Genomic DNA, 20,987 nt, shown 5'->3' on the forward strand with positions numbered 1-20,987 from the left:
CTCAGTGGTTTTGATCAGTCCCTACCTAAGCTTTGGACTGTGTGTGAATTGTTTTGCATATAAATGTCCGAGATTATACAGATAAAAATGTGGACCTCAATGCAGAAACAGGGAGCGAGTGCCGAGGCGGAGACCATTTCGGATTCTGTTTTGTCATGGAATCCAATTATCAGTTCTGCAAATCTGTTAACCAGCAGGATTAGATTCCTTACTCCTCTCTCGGAATTTAGCATCTATAATTGGGCTCCAAAAAGAAGACACTGTATCGCATTAAAAATGATTACCATTTCTTAATTTCCAACTTTGTGTTCAATTCCCTTACGTCCCATATCGGGTTACAAATTTAGCCACTTCAATTAGTGCTTATTGGAACAATAAACATTAAGTGATTGTGGCTGTCCAGTTTGGCAGTGGGAGTGGCTTCAGAGTAATTAGACTATTAGCCTAGTTAAAGTGCGGTCGGTCCCAAGTGATTTAGGAGGCACATCTGGGAATACTCAAACAACACTCACTGAAAGTATTATCAACTTTCGTTGCACGCAAACAAGAACTTGCAGGACTGATGTGGCAAACAGAATTAAAAGCAGCCGGAGCCATCGATAAGACTCCATGCTGCGTCTAGGCTCGGGACCGAGACAGAAAGAAGAAGCAGTCCGCAACAGGGGGCCGAGAACAGAGCAGGTCGATTGAGCTCCGCCCCCACCCACTGTTCTTAGCACACCCTTGGAACGTCCTCTTCTGATTCAGTGATGCCAGGTTTGTAGCCAGTGGAGGGGCAAAGGGTTTGACTCATCTGCTCTGACCCCTGTTGAGTCAATTTTGTGGCGAAAGTCCAGAATGCAAAGGTCATTGCCCAGCTGACCAATAGACGTGGTTTAAATGAGGTAGGAATAAGTCTTGGACATGTTGAAGGACATCTAGAAATGGCCTAGAGAACCCTAAAATGGTAGCTTCAATCCAAAATGGCCAACCTTTCATTGTTTTGTTCTCACTAAAATAAAAATTCTACCAATTCTTACTCTGTGAGTTAAATATGACTGCACCTCACACCAGAAATATTTGGTAGCTGTCGGGCTTTCTCGCTACCGCTCTGGTTGCGCTCAATTATTGATATTCCTTGTAGCAAATGCAGATCTGTAAGTGTGAATTATTGAGATTGTGTACTGTGCTGGGGTGAGATCGTTCAAAGTCAACCGCTTCCCTCTCCCGGGAGAAATCCGACATCTAATTTGAGGCAGACTCAAAGCTGTTTAGTGTCAGTAGTCTTTAATTTTTGCTAGACTCGTGAAGGTGTTTCGATGTGGCGCCCCAGTTCGGTGTAACAAGGAAGCGGAACGCAGGCGCAGGCGCGTCAACCCGGGCGACGTTGGAGTCGGCTAACTCAAAGCGGGGAAGTTTTACCTTTTGTCCTCCCTTTAATGGCCTCTCATTGTGTGCTTCCCTCAACTCATCTCCCGTCTGCAGATTCACACGAGATGAAACTGCTTTCACACACAATTTGAAAGCAGGAGCAGACACGGGAGCTTTATGAGGCGATGCCTGCAGAATGTTTGACGCAGTCGAAATGGTTGAGATGAAGGTCATTGTCCAGATATTTTATGCGAGGAGAGCGACGAGTGTCTTTGTTGTTTATGACCGGATTAAGATGCAGATATGTGGCTGTCGAGTAAAAGCCATTTTTAAAATTTTGACGGAATACTTTCCAAGAATGAACATTGGTTAGCAACAAACGAAGCTAAATAAAAACTCTTCCCGGTCAAGTGTCTTTTGACCGTAAAGATAACCAAAAATGATTGATCCCATCCCAATCGTTTGTCACGCCGTAACGGTCCCGACGGCGGGATGGATGCCTTCCTCATTTGACCTTTTCGAGATGTCAAGCGAAAACAATAACACACGTGCGGTCGCCGGGGTCCGTTCCCGTGAGCCGATTTATGATATGAAACCAGCGCTTGGCGGATTGAATGGCATGCCAAGCGTGACGGGGGTTGGATAGTGGGTATGAGCGATCTGTGCTGTGGAATTATTCACTCATTTCCTGCTGCTTAGTACAACAGAATGCAGTGGATATAAAAAGTCTACACCCCCCTGTTCAAATGTCAGGTTTTTGTCATATAAAAAAAAAAAACAAGTTGAATCTTTTTGAATTGTTTACCTATAACCCCTGCCGACTAATTGAAAAGAAAATATTCACCAAAGTGGAAGTAAAAAGTGTAGTTGCAAAAGTGTGCACACCCTCTTATAACTGGAGATGTGCTCAGTATTAACCAATCGCATTCAAATTGATGCAAAGTGGGAGTCATCACACACTTTTCATCATCCTAAATAAAGTTCAGATGTTCTAGTAAGTTTTTCATTTTTTTCACATTTTATTAGAAGCCTAATTGGTGGTTGTTTGAGAAGATTTGAGCAGGAGAGTTGTGTTTAATATCGGCGCTGATGGAAGCGTAGCTGGTGGTTAATTCTGATCTCCGTGACGTGCTGTCGTGATAGCGGTGGGTTGTCCATTATTATTCTCATCCATCGTCGCCGATATAAATAATCATTTCACTGTGATTGTAGCTGATCCTCCGGCAATAATGAGCAGTGAGATATCTAATTGGAGACGTGCGCTACATATACATTACACGCACAGCTGGGGGGCTGTTGCTACATTACACAGCGTACATTTAACTTCATTATCTTATTTGCTCGCTCGCCACCCGGCTCAAACTGAATATCACTTTTAGCATTTGGTGCTTTGCTGCAGGTTCAATGTGTTTAATTACAAGTTAGAGATAAAGAAGATTTAATAGATGATCACGTCTCCCAGTGCGGGTTGAAGCGCGGGGCAGTGGTATCGTGTCAGGAGCGAGACAGAAAGTGGAATTGTCTCAGTGTTCCTCAATTTTCAGCATTACACCGCCATTATGTCACGTCTTCACACATTAAGGCTTCAAGACTTCTTTTAAAAGCCTGATTATGTTCCATCTCTGCCTACTGTGTGGAAAAGAGGCAGACGGAGTCGTGGCTGTAATGGCAGGAAAGTGTTTATGCCCGCTATGATCTGATAGCGCCACCTCGGTGGCACAAAGACGCCATCTGGAAAAAAAAATGTTTTGTGATAGGAACATCGTCGTTGAATGAATATCAAAAACCAAGCTCCGGAACCGAGGGTTGACTTTGCCGGGGCATCTGAATGTGTGCCCTCAAGTGGGCACATCTGCCAGCGACCAAGTGTTAAATTATAAAGATACGGCGGCCATTGTTTGCGGCGGTTCTGACTAGCTGATCTCGGCATAACAAAGCTCAGGATGAGATGACGCGTGCTGGGAGATTTGGGTTTCATAGCCGCTCGTGATAAGACCGCCAACATGCACGAGCGACACAATGGTCTTTTTTTTTTTTAGCGTCGGACCCCTCTTGTGCATTGAGCGTCAGTGTCACGATTCCATCTCAAGCTTTATCTGTCTAATGCAAATAGCAGGAGGGGGCAAAACACACCAGTTGCTTCACGCTCAACACGCTGAGATGCACCCCCATTGTTTTTCATGTAATAACATGCAGCACTCCTCTTGACTTTGACAAGGAGAGACACTCCCCTCTTGCGAATCCAGAATCCGCTCAGCTGTAAGCAAGCGTGAGTGTGTTTGTGGAAAAGAGCCAGGTAGTGGAGTGTACTTTTTTGTTTCTACAGTCAGACATCTGCGTTAAACAGACATGTTGGAATTTCAGTGGCAGAGGAAGTAGTGTGCTGTTCGAAGTGGTACGCTTAGCCCCGTACGTCACAACGACCTTGAGTACGACAAGTCTGTGTGATAGTAAAGTTGAAAATCAATAATAAGTAACAGGTTTTCGAATCCAGGTCCAGACAGTAGAACCTTAGCATAGTGCTTCTAATCAATCGGCAGGTGAACTAGATAGTTTCCAGAAGCTTGTTGACCTTCCACCTCGGTTGATTAGAAGCACTTGTGACTCAAAACTGTGGCAGGGTTTTTACTTTCTGGATCTGGATTCGACATATCTGATAAGTAGCTAAGGGCAAGGGTCAGGGTTAGAGTCTTGTAAAAATCCATCAAAACAGGATTCCGAACAGACCCGTCCCAGGTCCCCGAGAACCTGCAAAGCGCAAGGCTTTTCTCGCAACCCTTTGCCGACCTGGCCTTGCTTTTGTAGCGACTGAGCGACAGCGGTCACCCTCCCGGTGACGGCTCATTAATCAAAAGTGCCGGCGACACCTGTTAATGGCCGATGCTGTCGCCATGGCAATAAGAACAGGCGACAGAGCTGCCCCTGGCCCTTAGCGCTCAGTTAACGGAGGACAAAGGCAGTCGGGTATTATTTATCGACAAGATCTATCTCACCGGTAAGACTTGTATCTAGGGTTGAGCAATGAATCAAATTCGCGATGTAATGGAATGGAATTTTCAAATCATGACTACAATTTAGGAAGGGAAAAGGTACATATGTCTCTCTTCCTAATTAATGGTTTACCTTTGATTATATCCTAATAGCGCTTATTTTATGACTTTGGGGAATTTAACTGTGCTTTTCTGTGCTTTTTGCAGCTTTCCAGGATGCCAGTGGAAGCTTGCGGTCAATATTCCACCTGTAGCGAATGTCTTGGATCGGGTGACCCTCACTGTGGCTGGTGTGTCCTACACAACACGTAAGTATTGCTGCAACATTGATACCTTAAATACTCAAATCCGTTTTTAAAAAACACAAAAGAAGAATAAGAAAGAACAATAAATTAGGTTTCTGTTGAAAGACTAATTTGGGTGTTTGGGGAGGCTGGAACAAATCAATTACATTTCCATTCATTTGAATGGGAAATAATGATTTGAGATGCTAACGCTGTCATGGAAAAAGTTCTCAAGGGACTACTGTACTTTCACTATAAGATAAACAACATAAAGTGATCAAAATTAACCAAGTGACAAAAACTGAGCACACATGTCGAAGATGTTTTAATTATTTGCATCTTGGATTTGTTTGCACACCTAGCATCAAGCAACGAGAGCCTTGTGACAGCATGTAAACGTCCCAATTTGTTCACTTTCCAGCCTATCCCCAATTCAACTTGCCGGTCCGTCCGTTGCCGCCGTCGTCTTTCCATCTGTCGAGCACATTCGCACTCTTTGCCGCCAGCTGTCAAACTCCCGTCTGTCTGTCTGAGTTGGAGGGAGGGGGGGGAGGCGGTGGGGGGTGGCGCTTGATTTCCCACTCCGCTGTAAATTGAAAATGGCTTTCTCGTGTCAGTGCTAGCCCTTGGGTATAGCATGCGCGCATGGCTGTGTGTGTTAGTGGCCCACATTTAGCACCTCCATCCCTGCTGGCACTGCGAGGACACGGCGAGGGCAGAGATGTGCGGCGCGGTGGCGAGAGGAGCATATTGACCGAAAACTGCAAGTGCAAAGAATGATGAGGAGTGAGGCGGGGTGCAAAGAGTAGACAAATAGACGGATGGTTGCACGCCAAGGAGGGAGTGAGATGTGAATAGTGAGATTAAAAGCAAAACAGTACAAGATTTGGCTTTTTTTCTATAAATATAGATTTTTATCGGATACTTGGGAATGATCTAAAACAGTAAAAAAAAAATATTTTTCTAATATTTTCAAAAATTTTATTCTAGTAAATTTCTTAATATTTAAAAAAAAAATTGCCATGTGAAATTTAAGTACAATAAAAGTCGGGGTGATTGAAGGCAAGTTATTATTTTATTGGAATGGTTTTGGTACTCAATGAATGAAACGTCGACTGGTGCCAACACTGCCCTCTGTTGGCCTGGAGTGTTACTTGCCGGCAAATTATCGGTAATTCTCCACTTTTTTTTTTGAGTGCATGTGCGTGTGTGCACACGTGTGTGTGCAAGAAGCCCATTGACGCCCTGGACATGCTCCTGGCCATACAGCAAATGGGTGTCCACAGATTGGCCTGTCACACTTAGCCTGATAGAATCTGCTCATCTCCTCAGCCGCCACTTCACACACACACACATACACACACGGAAAATATGTGACCGTGCAAGACATTGCAGCATGAAGACATGCGAATAGATACAGGTGCAAACTTGTATGCAAACTTGAGCCGCTTTTAATCATCAGTTGGCAACCCCCCCAAGACCCCCCCACTAAAGAACAGCAGGAAGGGTAGCGGCCAAGCTACTTCAAAATGTCATCCCAGATAGTCGTGCTGCTGTTTCCCAATCAACCTTGAAATCACCTCACCGATCTTGAGCGTAAACAGCCTTTTCTTCAGCATAGGCTTTATTTACTCTATAGATCGGCGAGCGGAGCTGCAAGGGGCCGAAGGGGAAGAGGAGAAAAGCAATCGATAGGGAGGAAATCAACAGGAATGGGTGCTGCTGTGTGTGCATCCGTGAAGTCATTGTCCTTGACAAGCACTCGGTGTTTATGTAGAACGGCCCTCAACACTCCCTCCTTGCCTTGACTTTGGATGCACACGCCCCCTCCACCGACTATTGAAACGAAAACCTACAGTAGAATTCTACAGTAGAATTGTGACTTGACGAAGTAACCACTGAGCTAAACCGTTTGGCACCTTTTTATTGATGCAAAGTGGCTCTAAAGGACAACAGTGTTAGTCATTGTGTTAGTCAATCGCCATTTTGTTCAGAGGATAAAGAATATATGCCTGAGAGTTTTGTTGTATTGTTTGTCTATATGTTGCTGCGGCGGTTGTGTTCATCTTTGTTGGTTAAAGTGTAGCAACAATGCCACATAAATGCTATTGGTTAGCTCAGCTTTTGCCGTTATCTGTTAGCATTAAGTCCTATTTTCATTCTTTGTTTTATGTATAGTTTAACATAAAACTTCAACAAATACTATTTTAATGCAAGAAATTAATGGATTATACAGATAGTCCTCATCATACGAACCTTTGACTGACAAACGTTTGTAGATACGGGTAAAGCATTGGCGGAGCGAGAGAGGGTGCTGCAGGGGCACTGCCCCCCCCTGCCCTGAAGTATGCTTGGACCTCCCAGGTGCGAGGCCAAATAATTGACTTTTGGTTATTGAATTGTTTTGTTATTTTGTGGATCTCCTGGGATTACTATTATTGAATAAAAATGTAATTATTTTTTGATTTAATTTATTTTAAGATAGTATATAGTATATATATATATAAACAGTATATGCTGCATATTTTATTTATTTTATGTATTTATTTATTTATTTATTTAACTAAAATAATATAAAAATAATTTTATTTATTTATTTATTTATTTATTTAAACCAAATTTAGTACGTCTCAAAATTACAAACTATTCAACTTACAAAAAGCCTCTCGCAAATTGAGGACTACCCGTACAGTATTTTTCATGCTTCGAAAGGCCCAATCTGTATTTTTCTACCCCTTTGACATCCATCCACACTCCAACTCTTCTGCCCATATGCTTGGCGAACGCCCATTCTACTTCCAGTCTGTCAGCTGTCAGTCACGCCAGCGGCTAACTATCCCGTCAAGTCGTCCGTCAAGCGTGACAAGCAGACAGATTGGACGGCGCCTTTGCCTGAGTTGCATTGTCGTCTTATTTCGCATAGACGTGAAGGCGCATCTGCCGTCGCTCTCGAGTGATGCTAATGCTGTGATAATGTGCGCTTAGTAATTGCGATCCGAATCTCTCCCTTTGTCCAGACAATATTCCCACAGTGCTCGTCTATAAGCGTTCCCCTTATCTCCTTCTGTCTACTTGTCCTCATCGCTACCATTTAAATCGGACTTCCCGCGTTTAAGAGCAAATCTGATGTGCACTAATTTTTATTCCTGTCAAATTTCACCTACGCTGTATGTTGACCAAAATATGGACATTAATAAGCAAACAACAGACGGAATCAAACTTGCAAGTCATGCCGCGAGTCAAATTGAAAACGTATTCCCGGGACGTCTCGGCTGCTGTCAAATGAGTAACCTTTTCGGCCAGAAAAAACAAATCCTAATTGGCAGAACCGTCAGATGTTTATTCTCCGCGCCGTTGCCGCCGTTGCTACATGTTTCGCCGCTCACGCTCATCCGTTACCTCCGCTACCAGTGCTCATTACCGATTTATGCTCATTAAAAACCACCGCCGACTAATTGTGTTGGGTCAGGCTGGAATCAAACACTTGCGTGCTTTGTCAACAAAAAAAAGCACCTGAAGGGAATTTTTATAACTATGAGCTAAATAAACACAGAAGTCCAAACAATCGTTTTTTTGTCCAATTTAATATCACTAATAGCCTTTTCCAAATATTTGAGCCGAGGATGCTCACAGTCTGATCTGTGTCCAAGCGAGGATGGCCGTCACTGTTTCACATACACATGTAATCTATCAAACAACACTTCCAAGTCAGGTCCATCACTCAGTGTCTGCTTGGAAGCACACACACCTTCACACACTTGCATGAGATAGCAATTCAACGATGAAAACGCGTAATCGCTGACGTGTAGATGACGTGTATTGTATTTGACACGACGCAAAAGAAATCAATATCAGAGGTCACGCTGTGTTTGCATACAGTGTGTATAATTGCCGTATTGGTTTTCATAGAAGGGGATCAATATGTCTGGACTGGGTCAATATGTGTGTGTGGTTGTTTGGCGCACTCAAAACACATTAAAGTGCACCATATACATCCTATACTATGGTGTGTGTGTTTGTGTGTGTGTTTTGTTTTACAAACTTCATCTATTACGACTGGTCGTATGACCATTTCATCAAAGATGCAAGTTGGTGTGTTTTCATCTCACTGAAGGAAGGATGCATTGCTTCATGCTCCACTATGTGTGTGTGTGTGTGTTTGTGTGTGTGTCCACAGTGGGGTCATGGCCAATGGGCCAGGTAATGACTCTCCCACGGGCCCCTCCATGCGTTTTTGTGCTATGTGGATCAGCACTCATAATGATAGCAGTGCTCGGTGTGTGTGTGTGTGTGTGCGTCTGTGTGTGTTTGTGTGAAGTGCGTTGTGACACAGTAACACACACAGCCCGGGGCTATTAGCATAGCATATATGGCTAATGCACAGGTTATATGGTAATTAGTTTCTCACTGGACTACACAGTGGATTTTTTTTTTGGGGGGGTAGTAACACATTCCTTTTAAGCAGCGTTTTTATTTACTCTCATGTAGCACATCATATTTTCAAACAAGCGAGTGTATAATTACAGGTCCGTCTTGATTGGAGACCTCTCTGGCCCGTGTTGACCTCATCTGCAACACGAGAGTCAATTAGCTCGTCAAAGGAGGATTTCGTGATGAAATATATAACTCACACATCATCAGCAGGAGGAGCGCTGGAAGGCGGCGACAGATCCATCCATGGCCTTCTCTCGCTCTCTCTTACGCTCTCTTAATTGCGTCACCTTATCAAAGACCCCCCCCTCCCCGTCCCGGGTGAGAGTGAGTGCATATTAGTCTCCATTCAGGGCCAATCTAATCCTTTCAACTCGCCTGTCAGGTGGCGGCGGTCAGTCAAATATCTCGCCGACAATGGCTGTTTGCTCAGCAGACGAGACGGCAAAAGAACAATTGCTTGGGTTTGTACCGTTGATGTATTTACAAATGAGATAGATGGCGAGTGCACAGATAGTCGCTGATAACAGCAATGTTGCCACTTGTCCCACTTAGGTCTATTTGTCTATGTATGTGTATCGGTGTCAAATCTAAGGCCCGGGGGCCGAATACGGCCCGCTACATCATTTTATGTGGCCCGTGAAGACAAATTTTGCATCGACTTTGTGTCATTACTAAAATTACAAATTGTCTTCACTTTTTAAAAATAGAGCTATTGCTAGCATTTTTCTATGACCATTCATCTTTTTTAACTATTTGAACAGTTTTTACTAGTCTCTGATATCAAAACTTTATATACTATATTCATCAGTTTGTTGTATAGTAGACGTTGACAGTCATAATGGCCCTCTGAGGAAAACTATGATTACAATACGGCCCACGACAAAAATGAGTTGACATCCTTGGCCATAGATCAGGGGTGTTGTTAGGGTGGTGCTCACTCTAACTTATTTTGCAAGAACCACACAGGAGACAAGTAAGTCTTTTTAGACACCTGCAGGTGGAGAGTCCATTCGTCGCTGTGTGTACAGCGATGGTCGAATGAGATCTGACTCAGGCCTCATCAGGTGCATATTTATTGAGAGAAACAGAGTGGGGTTGAAAGTGGGGGTGTGGGAAGACAGGATGGGGTGAAGCCCCTGGCCTGCTGATCAAAGCATAGCAGGGGGCCTTTTACAACGTTGTGTAAACAAAGCAACTTTGATTGCTTCCTCTGCTAGTCAATCAGTTGAAAAGATCTTAGCACTTTGTTCTACTACTTTTGTTAAGACAAAACAAGCTAGGTAAATTATTACAGGTTACATTCCAACATAATCATACGATGAAGATATTCTGTAAACCCTAACAGGTGTCAAACTCACTTTTTTCGCGGGCCGCATTGTCGTCATAGCTTCTTTCGGAGGGCCATTATGACTGTCAACCCAAATAAATGTATGAGCACCTCATATTATATACAGTAAAAGCTACAAAACAAACTGACAAATAACTCGTTTTCAAATCAGACGAGTAAAAACTGGTCAAATATTTAAAAAAAAAGATATTAAAAGTGAAGACAATTTGCAATTCTTGTAATGACACAGGAATTTGATGCACAATTTGTCTTCGCGGGCCACATAAAATGATGTGGCGGGCCGTATCTGGACCCCAGGCCTTGAGTTTGACACCTGTGCCATATATTAGGGTTGTGTGTCGCAGTATGGGATTAGACCACCCGGTCTAGAATTAAAAGGAATTTAAGCCACCGGTTCCACCTGCACTTGGCATTGCCCGTGAATTCCAGTCATTAAGACTTGCTTCCTTCCCAAAGACCTCACCTCCTCTCATATAGAGCCGCCATTGTTGTTTTTTTAAACACACACCTAAGTCGACTGGAGCTCCATTCACCGACCACTGTAATGAATATCCCCCCCATGGAGGGAATACGAGGAACGTTCCCAACAGGTGTGTCTTGAATAACATTCGGGGTTTTTGTTTTTATTCCGCAGGTGTACCAGAAAGGAGAAATGCGAGCGGTCGTCGGAGCCTCGCCGCTTTGCGTCCGACATCAAGCAGTGTGTACGCCTCAGCGTACACCCCAACAACATCTCCGTGTCCCAGTTCAGCGTGACGGTGAGTCCACGTGGTTTTCCTGCGATAGTGATACTCGGACAAGGTGATTATGATACGCTCGTTTTTGATTAGTGGCCACTCTTTACATGGATCACACGGCCTGCCAACAGCCACACAATTCAAATGGCGGCTGTGCAAATGAGCTGTCCTGTCCAATGAAACACTCGTTAACATCCCATAGTATTTGCTTGGCATTGTAAAGGGATGCTTGGCAGCTAAATGCAGCAAATGTCTCCCGGATAGTTTACTGCTCTGCACAAGTATTTGAATACAGTGGTGCCTGGTGATAAGAGGTTAGTTTATTCAAAGCATCTTTCCCCATTAAAATGAATGGAAATGCTATTAATCCGTCCAAGCGTACCAAAAAAAAACATTTCTACATGTTTTTACAGGCCTGAAGGATCTAGACATATGTAGACAATATATAAATAGTCGTTAAAAAGAAATTAGCCTCCCAACTGCCTGAAACGAGCAGGATTCTTTTTTCCCCCACTACAGATTTCCCTTATACAAGTATGCGCTCATTCCCTCTCATACCAGCCAATGGACCTTTTTTATTGCAAACATTTGAAAATTCAAACACAGAGGTGATGCTAACATTTCCATTTCCCTTTTGAGCCTTAAATATGGTTTGTGCATGAATAGCCAGTGTGCACCCTGTACAATACTATTTGATTTACTGAGGTCAGGCCTGAATGATCATTTCCCATCTGTGTTGCACCGAGGGTCACACACACCATTGTTGCTTTCCCACCTCTGCGCCACTCTAATGGTATTCATAGACTGCGTTTGTGTGTGTGTGTGTGTGAGATCGGACTCATTCCGAGTGTTTAACCTTTTCCCAGTGTAGAGTTTTACCCAAAGGCGACGCCGTACATTTCCCCCAAGTGGATGATGGCAGGCCACAGCCTGGGACAAGACGACTTCCTTCACCTTTGTTTTGACTTCCTATTAGGTTGATAACACAATGGAATTGTTTTTGTTGTACGAAAAGAGGCAAGAGAACTTAGGGGAGATGGAGGCCCTAGACCCCCGCGGTCCGACTTCATTAAAGCACAATCTAAAAACAGCTGAGCTCGGCCCTTACGCCATTGCTGAGGCAGCTCTGACCAAGTGTGAACGAGCCTCGACGCAAATCAAAGCCTTGACCGAGGACCGCCGTAGACGTGCTTGTCCCATCAATATGTATATTCCGGTCTTGACCCCCCGTACATCTGCTTCCCCGGCTCTATATTCAAGGACGGCTTTTTTTTTTCCCCGACCACGGTCTTCAACGGCACAAAGTCTGCCAGGTGCTGAGTTGAGCCGATTCAGCATTTTCAAAAGCTGTTCGATTTAATCTTCAGGAACATTCTTAATGTTGGGACCATGGACTTCATAATCTGTGTTTAAAGTTTTCGTATGTTGACAACGTTTGTCTGTCTTCTGTTTTTCCCAAAGTTGGTCTTGGAAGCTCACAACGTGCCAGAGCTTTCGGCAGGAGTGAACTGCACCTTCGAGGACCTGGCGGAGATGAACGGTCTGGTGGAGGGAAATCGCATCAAGTGCTTCTCCCCGGCCGAGAAAGAGATGCCACGTGTCGTGGTCGACAAAGGTAAGGACTTCTATTTCCGTCTTTTTCTCCTGGAACTAATTATCCGGTTTTTGGTTGACATCGCAGCCTTCAAGGTAACTTTTAGGGGTCTAATTAGAACGGATTCACTGTCAGGGGTGCTTTACCTTGATTGATGAATGATTCCCTCATTGTTAGCTAGGCTAGGAGAACGAGTGGGCCGCCTTGACGGTGGCGAGGTGACCCGTGCGCCAACGTGTGTATGTGTGTGTGTGAGTGTGTATAATGAATTAAACATGAAGCCCTTCATTAGAGCCAGACAAAAGGACACAGACGAGGTACAGCGTTTCATCGCATTCCCAGTTTAACTCATCCGAGACTCCCTCAAAGACAGCTTTCCATCCCGAGGGAGACATGTTCCTACCTTATCGGCTCCTGCAAGGTTGCAGGGATGCTTTCGTAACTCCCCCTCCTGAAGATACCGTTGCAACAAGCAGAACACTTGCGGCTCCTCCATTGCCGTGTGAACGAGTGATAAAATTCAACGCTGTGTTTCCTCCAGGCGACCACCAGATCGTGCAACTGTATCTCAAGTCCAAGGAGACCGGCTTGGCTTTCGCCAACACCAGTTTTGTTTTCTACAACTGCAGCGTACACAAGTCGTAAGTATCGTGTTTTGGAATTGTTATGCTGAAATTGAGCATGCTGAAGGTTATTTCTTCTCCTGGTAGGTGTTTGTCATGCGTTAGCAGTCCGTACCAGTGCCACTGGTGCAAATACAGACACGACTGCACGCATGATCCACGTACGTGCTCCTTCCAGGAGGGTCGAGTCAAGAAACCAGAGGTGAGTTTTGCCAAACTTTGGAGACTGAAACACCTTTCAGCAATTTGGCTCGGCAGCTTTTTCCGGAAGTTGATGTCTGGTTAATCCTTGCCCGAGGTGAACTATGATGAAGATCAGTGGCGCTGGCATCCGTCTGGACGAGCGCAAGGATGCGGCGGGCCAGATTGGCTGGTTTGATGAGCCGTCTGCTCGCTATTGTGTTATCCCGCCAATATTTCCCCGGAGCGATTCAACGTGTGATATTATTGTCCCTCCTTCCCGACGTCTTCCATTATCCTTTTGAACCGTCTGCTTAGTTAGACCCCCGGTTTACTTTTCCAATTAACTCAAGCAATGCTGGTCAATATTGACTGAGGATAATAATGTGCCAATCCTCTTCCCATTGTGTTGCCGACTTCCAAGAAAAGCCACAAACAAAGCGGAGAGGGATTACGTATTTGCACATTAATGACATGGTCCGTTTTGATGAGCCGTGTTTGGGGAAAGCAGGTGTTTTGCAGCCTTAATGACTTTTAATGTGCTTTTATTAACCTCTCCAATCCGAGGTCGTGCACTCGCCTCGAGATTTCTGGACGCGCATTCACCGTTCCCCAAACGGCAACAAGTCGGCGTTGATCTTTCCGCCTCCGATACAATGAAGAGATTCCGAGCGGCTTTGGGAATAATCCCTCCACGCTATGCTAATGATAGCCGTCGCGCCTCTCTCCCCACTGGTTGAGCTTGTTGTTAGTATGCGCGGCAGTGTGGCGTTAAAACCCGCGCCGGGCATGGAGCTGGCGCTGTTTTATTCATGTCGCCGGTGGCACGGGGTATGCAGCTCAGACACTTGCCAAACTTTGTCCTTCACGCGTTTCAAGGATTTAGCCGTTGGGATTAGCCTGACAACTAAAATATTCCTGGTCACGCTGTTACAGTGGGAATAAGCTGTGTCTGTTTACCCAATTAGCAATGTTTACCTGCTCTCTTTGGATTCAACTTTCTTATTAACCACATCACTTTATTCGAGTTTATCGTATTCCGCGAAACAACAGCCACAGCGCAAAATGAGCATTAAGTGCTTCGGAGTCACACCGATCAATTCCGAGGAGTTTATTTTCTACTACTAGATTGATCGGGATCGTTTTATTAAACTAGCTAAATGGCAATTTTAATAGCTGCTAGTTGGGAGTGAGTCCATTGGAAAGAAATTTGAACAAGACCCTTTATGGGAGAATTGAGCAAATTTTCTCAGCAGTAGAATTCCAGTAGAAAATGTGTGTAACGAGGAGATATTAGAAATATCGAGGTGATGAGTGCACCTCAGGAGAAACCATCTTCAGTCGAGATCTGTACGAGGAAATGTGCGAAAACTGGAGATGTCTCTCATCTTCACACCTCACGCCGGTTATAATTACAAGACTTGAAACTACGCAGAGAAAGAGGCCATCACAGCTCCCACGCCGTTTCCTGATCCGGTGCTGTCGCCGCCCTTCACACCTCCCACCAGTTTCCAATTAGCGGATCTAAGCAGGTTTCAGACAAGAAAGGAACGGAGCGAGAGAGTCTTCGCTTAGGGTCAGCGCTAAGGGTCGACTCGCTATGGTAGCGAGGACTTGAGACTTTACATCTTCTGGACTCATTATGTGTTTGTCAATAGCTTTAAAAAGTATATGAAAATTTTACACCTGTTGCTTAGCATCTTGTAAAATTATGAAAGCCATAATAAATCAGTGTTTATGTGGAATTAACTGTACCGATGAGTTTATGTTAAACCAGCTAGCTTGTAGCCTAATAGGCTTCCGTAGAAGTAAAAAAAAAAGAAAAAGGAATCTTCAAAACTTAACTCAATTAATTCCTCATTTTGGAAATTTCTATTTGACTTGTTTTTAAATTATTATATTTCAAAAAAAAATGTCGTCAATAAATCTTCAAGTTCAATTGCAATGTTTTGCTTTAGGTGATAAAAAAAATTACCAAATAACTTTTTTTCGTAACTTTTGCCTCTCCAAGAGCAGAGTTTGTCTTTTCCTTTTTTATCATCATTCTCCGCCCTATCTCTCAGCAGCGCGGAGCCTGATGGTGTTTTTATTTATGGGAATGTGCGTTTGTGTGTGTGTGTGGCGGGCGTATCTGTGCCGCCCCTATTATTTATCACATCCCGAGAGTCCAAGAGGGGGTGTGAGTCTGGCGATAAACACAACTGACATTACATCAACATAACGTCGACATTAATCTCAGAAGGTGACGGCTGGCATCACCACTAGGGGCACACACACTATTTGTGTATTGGTTGTATATCGTATTTAGTGTGTAATATACTTCATAATTTAAATACATTTACATTAGATAGTTTAGGGCTTTAATTGAGAACTTTAATGAATTTTAGTAGTATAACTGAATATATATGTATATATGTATATATATGTGTGTGTATGTATGTATATATATATATATACATATATATATGTGTGTGTATATATATATATATATATATATATATATATATATAATTGAATAAAAAAATGCATTTTGTATTTTTAACAATAAATTTCTAATAAAAATCTAAAATTAATAGAATTAAAAATTTTAATTAAATTTAATTAAAATTGTTTAAATTATATAAAGTTATTATTAATTTCATAGTTAAAGGATTTAGTGGATTCAGCTTTAAAACACTACAAATAATACTAGTTTTTATTTATTATTTATTTATTTTATTTTTTATTTTTAAAGCATATGAATCAAATTCAATTATGCTATACACACACACATATATATATATATATATATATACATAGTATTCCAGATTTTTTGCTGCATTACTTTTTTGTATACAATCCTATTAATCCTTCCCTTTTATTTTTCTAATCAATAATGATAAATAATAAACACGAATAAATGACTATTTTTCAAAAATCAAAATTTATTAGAATATTTCTGCTGTATTAATCTTCATACCAAATCCTATTCAAGTCTTGAAAGATCAATAGGGGTTATATTTGTATTTTTAGGGGTCGCTTACTCAGTAAAAGCAGGATGAATATTCACGGTGACCCAAAGGTGCATTTTGAAGCACGCCTCCTCATTGCCATGGCAGCGGATGATGCGAGCGCCTCTTCCTTGTGTTATTTATCTCAAGGAGGTGCTCTGTCTGTCTGCCTGCAATTTGTCTTCTTTGTGACAAAGTCTCGCCTTCGGACACCTCGTCATCAGCGTACGGCGCTATCGTCTGCGTCTTCTAGATTTAAGTCACACTTTGCTTCCGTCAGGCGGATCGCATGAACGGCTTCCATTGTTCAAGTGTGTTAAGTGTATATGTGCTCGCCCTACCACTTAAAATCATTCTCCAAATGTAGGGAAATGAAACGCAAACACATCACCTCTCGCTCTGCGCGTGTGTGTCATTTATCTATAATGACTTTGTGAAGAGTGTCACCCCCCCTCCCCTCGCTGAGGAGCCATCCAGTCAGTCACTCAGCCAAACCCAATCAAGTGGCTTTTAATAAACTCCACCCGAGCGTTATCGCCCGGTTAAACGTGCGCTGCCACGCTAGCTCGGCTTATCTGCTCTCTTCTACTTCTTCTTCTTGACATGAGTGACTTCCTGTCGCTTATTTTATTCATTCATTTTGCTGTGTATTATATTCCCATTGACCAGAATTTTGAATTTTTACCTTAATGGTCTTCCTCAAAGTCCTCTTGTTGTTGGGTAAGGCACAGTTTTTGGTTTCTACCAAGTTGAGAAAGGGTAGGAACCAAGAACTGTTGCACAATAAGAGGAGCTAGTTTCTAATTCTATGTTTGGTAGTCCTATATTGAATCACAGCCAGCTAGCATCCTTAGCTAATTTTATCCGTCTCTCCCAGGAGTGCCCCCAGCTGCTGCCTGCTGAGCGTATCCTGGTACCGGTGAACGTGGTGAAGCCCATCACTTTGCGAGCCAAGAACCTACCCCAACCTCAGTCGGGCCAACGGGGCTACGAGTGCCTGCTGACCATCCAGGGCAACGAACACCGCGTCCCCGCCTTGCGTTTCAACAGCTCCTCCGTGCAGTGTCAGAACACTTCGGTGAGCATCCGACTATGAGTGTTGGCAGCAGATTAGCATGGAAAAAAAGGCTTTATGCCGCTCTTGTGTTTATACAAACGCATCTCCTCCTTATGCCTGTCCTCATCACTCTGACTACTTGTGTGTCTATGGGATTAGTGTGCATAATCATCACACAATCCAAATATTGTACTTTGATTGAGCGCTGAAAGAGGGAAACTGTAATCTTGCCAAAAAAAAAAAAAAACGATGATTCTGACATCAAAATCGTCTTTGAAAGGTGTATGTGTGTGTTTATTGCTTCAGCCACCTGTTGCATACAGAACATGTTCAGTTTCTATACTCAGGAGATAATAACGGCCACTTTCTCCCTCACGACTCCCTGTTTTTCCTGCCTCCCCCACTTCGGTTGCCGTGGCGACAGTACTTCTATGACGGGATGGAGATGAGCAGCCTTCCCGTGGAGCTGACCGTCATCTGGAACGGCGACTTTAGCATCGATAACCCCGCCCATAACAAAGGTGAGCGGCTTGTAATTTGTTCGTTTTGCTAACGCGCACGTATGTAATGTTAGCCTAATCACAACACACATGCCACAGGGCCATTCCTGCCCTTGAAGTTAGTCACCATGGCAACAGGCGGGCGGTGTGCTGAGGTGTAGCAAGTCACGCCTGATGTTTCCTTGTGGAGTGTTTAACTTCGTCTTTTGGAGAATTACTGCGGCCAATCAAAATGAAGAACCAATTCTACACAGCAATTCCTACCAACAAGTGTTGACAATTACTTGGAGCAGCTTTTGAAAATAATATAATAAGCCATAAGATGCCTCATCTAGTCCAAAGGCAAAGTTTTTATTCAGTGACAAGTAGCGTGATATGATTAAATGACACTAATGTATTTTAAACATGTGCTCTGAAAAAGCAAAATGAGTGATGGCTACCAGGCAGCAGCAACAGAAAAGAGGAATCATCATCTCCCAGGGCGTCACGAGATGGACAGATCACACCTCCGTCTAATCGTAATTAGGAAGAAAACGTCTGGCCTGTTGCCATGGTGATAGTATGTTAAATGTGCGGAGGCGTGAGGCACCACAGTATGAGTGAAGAAACTCTCCTGTTTGTTGTTCTCTGCCTATTTGCTTGAATTTGTCACAGTTTCAGAGTGTGAAGCTGAAGATTTGTTTGGAGTTCTTTTCTCTTCAATTATCGCCATGTTCTTATTGCGTGCAGTTCATCTCTACAAATGCGACGCCCAGCGTGGAAGCTGTGGCCTGTGCTTGAAGGCGGACCCTCTGTTTGGTTGCGTGTGGTGCAAAGGGGAGAACCGATGCACGCTCAAACAACATTGCCCGCATCCGGAGAACCAGTGGCTGGAGCACAACGGCATCAACAGCAAGTGTACCCACCCACGTATTACGCAGGTGGGACTCCCGCCGGAATCAAAGTTAAACCCGGTTCAGGAACCGGAATCAACCCCTGGCGGGTATACCGGAATGTAATCCCAGATTGATGGGTTGACCCACGACCTCCGTGAAGAAAGCGATGAAGTGCAGCATGACTCAGATTATGTCGGCACATTAATGATGGAATGAGGGGGTGGAAATGGAGGCTACTGAGGAGATGTTCAAGAGTGGAGCTGTAATGACAGAGAGGAAAGAGGCAGCGAGAAAAAAAGTAATTCAGCTTTTGTAGCAACGTAGCCCTCAATTATCTCGTCCCAACTTTAATTGACGCATCGTTGACTCGCTTTTTTGAAGCTACGCCTTGTTTGATAATATACAGTGGGTCCACTGGGCGCAAAGATAGACATCCACATGGGGGGCTTGTTAGTCCGGAACTTGTAATGTGGCGAGGACGATACCTCTCCCACAAAGCTGGAGCTCATTAGGATGCATGTGTGGGAGTTACATAAGCCTGAAGCCTGAAGAAGTCACTAAGGTCCATCCATCTGTGCAGATCTAGACGTTCAGTCAAATTATATGGCCATTACCATTTTGATAGTTTTGGACCTCCCTGACTGGATCTGTCAATCTTTGGTTTCTATCTTCAGATTACTCCTCTACGAGGTCCCAGGGAAGGCGGCACCCTCGTGACCATTCGCGGCGACAACCTCGGCTTGGAGTTTCGCGAGATCCAGGGCAACGTGAAGGTGGCAGAGGTGGAATGCACGCCCATCCGGGACGGTTACATCCCTGCAGAGCAGTAAGTAGAGAGACTTTAGTTCTGACTTTAGAAGCGGCAGGTTTCCGTAACGTCTCATCCACAGGATCGTGTGCGAGATGGGTCGTGCCGAGAAGAGTCAGTACACGGGGAATGTCAAGGTGTGCGTCGGCGTAGGGGAGTGTCGGCCGGAATTCACAGCCAAGTCGTCCAAATACTACTACTTTGTGGTAAGAGGTCGATTTATGCAGGAATATAATTTTTAGGACCTAGGACCTAGACTGTCGGCCAGGTCATAGTTCTTGTGTTGATGTTATTTTTAACCACCCGCATATTGTCTGTCCAGATCCCAAGGATCCACAGCATCAAGCCTAACAGAGGCCCCGTCTCCGGGGGAACGGTGGTCAGCATCACAGGGAGCCATCTGGACGCCGGCAGCAACGTGTCCATTATGTTTAAAGACCAGCCGTGCACCTTTCTCAAGTTAGTCGTCCGCCGTCATGCCTGACCCCCCCCTGCACTTAGCCAGTCAATTAAAAGCACACACTGCGTCATATAAAAGAATCGCACAGACATTCCAGAGCCTCAAGAAATCAGATTATATTCAAGTCAGTGGCAAAGCGAGCCGCCCCGGATTTATGATGTCCATAAATATCCTCCTAATGAGTTTCCGTTTTCCATCACGGCTTTCATGTCTTCTTCAATACAGCACCAAGCTCCTTCGGTAAGTTATGCTCTCATTTAGCTGATAAGGCTAGCGCGTGCTTGAGGGCGTGTCTCCGTGGTGATTGGCAGCATCAAGATGTTTGCCCTTAAGAGCCGCCCTCACCACTAAATATGGTCGGAAAAGAACATCACTAGATCATCATTCATGCATTCAAGAAAACCTTGGAAAAATCATGGCTAACTAATATTGTAAGTTAGCCTCATTCATCAGTTTTCTGGAATCTAGCATACATTCAGTTCAAGGACAGTTCAATAATTTAAGTAACCATTGCTTGATGTAGCCTCATTACATGGTTTTACAGACGCGATGGATTATGGCTAACGTGCCGTACGCACGCGTCGTTGAACGGCTACGGCAACGTGCCGGTGTCGGTGAGTATCGACAAAGCCCAGCTCCAGAAGGACCTGCGCTTCGAGTATGTGGAGGACCCCACCATCACCAAGATAGAGCCCGAATGGAGCATCTACAGGTAACAAGGAACTCAAATATTACAGACGTTCCTGCCAGACCTTAG

General features: G+C 44.0%; 1 protein-coding gene across 1 annotated transcript in view; it reads left to right on the forward strand.

The window, feature by feature from the left end:
• plxna4 (plexin A4) overlaps positions 1-20,987 on the forward strand; it is a 106,974-nt gene that overhangs the window by 69,153 nt on the left and 16,834 nt on the right. Inside the window, exons 5-16 of the mRNA XM_037243853.1 lie at positions 4,548-4,648; positions 11,041-11,164; positions 12,605-12,758; positions 13,279-13,378; positions 13,448-13,562; positions 17,408-17,608; positions 18,012-18,108; positions 18,817-19,007; positions 19,637-19,788; positions 19,853-19,976; positions 20,093-20,229; positions 20,775-20,942. Coding sequence (XP_037099748.1) covers positions 4,548-4,648; positions 11,041-11,164; positions 12,605-12,758; positions 13,279-13,378; positions 13,448-13,562; positions 17,408-17,608; positions 18,012-18,108; positions 18,817-19,007; positions 19,637-19,788; positions 19,853-19,976; positions 20,093-20,229; positions 20,775-20,942 — 1,664 coding nt within the window. The remainder of the gene's footprint in view (positions 1-4,547; positions 4,649-11,040; positions 11,165-12,604; positions 12,759-13,278; positions 13,379-13,447; positions 13,563-17,407; positions 17,609-18,011; positions 18,109-18,816; positions 19,008-19,636; positions 19,789-19,852; positions 19,977-20,092; positions 20,230-20,774; positions 20,943-20,987) is intronic.

Source organism: Syngnathus acus, chromosome 23 (assembly GCF_901709675.1).
Source record: "Syngnathus acus chromosome 23, fSynAcu1.2, whole genome shotgun sequence".
In the NCBI taxonomy this organism is placed as follows: Eukaryota; Metazoa; Chordata; class Actinopteri; order Syngnathiformes; family Syngnathidae; genus Syngnathus; species Syngnathus acus.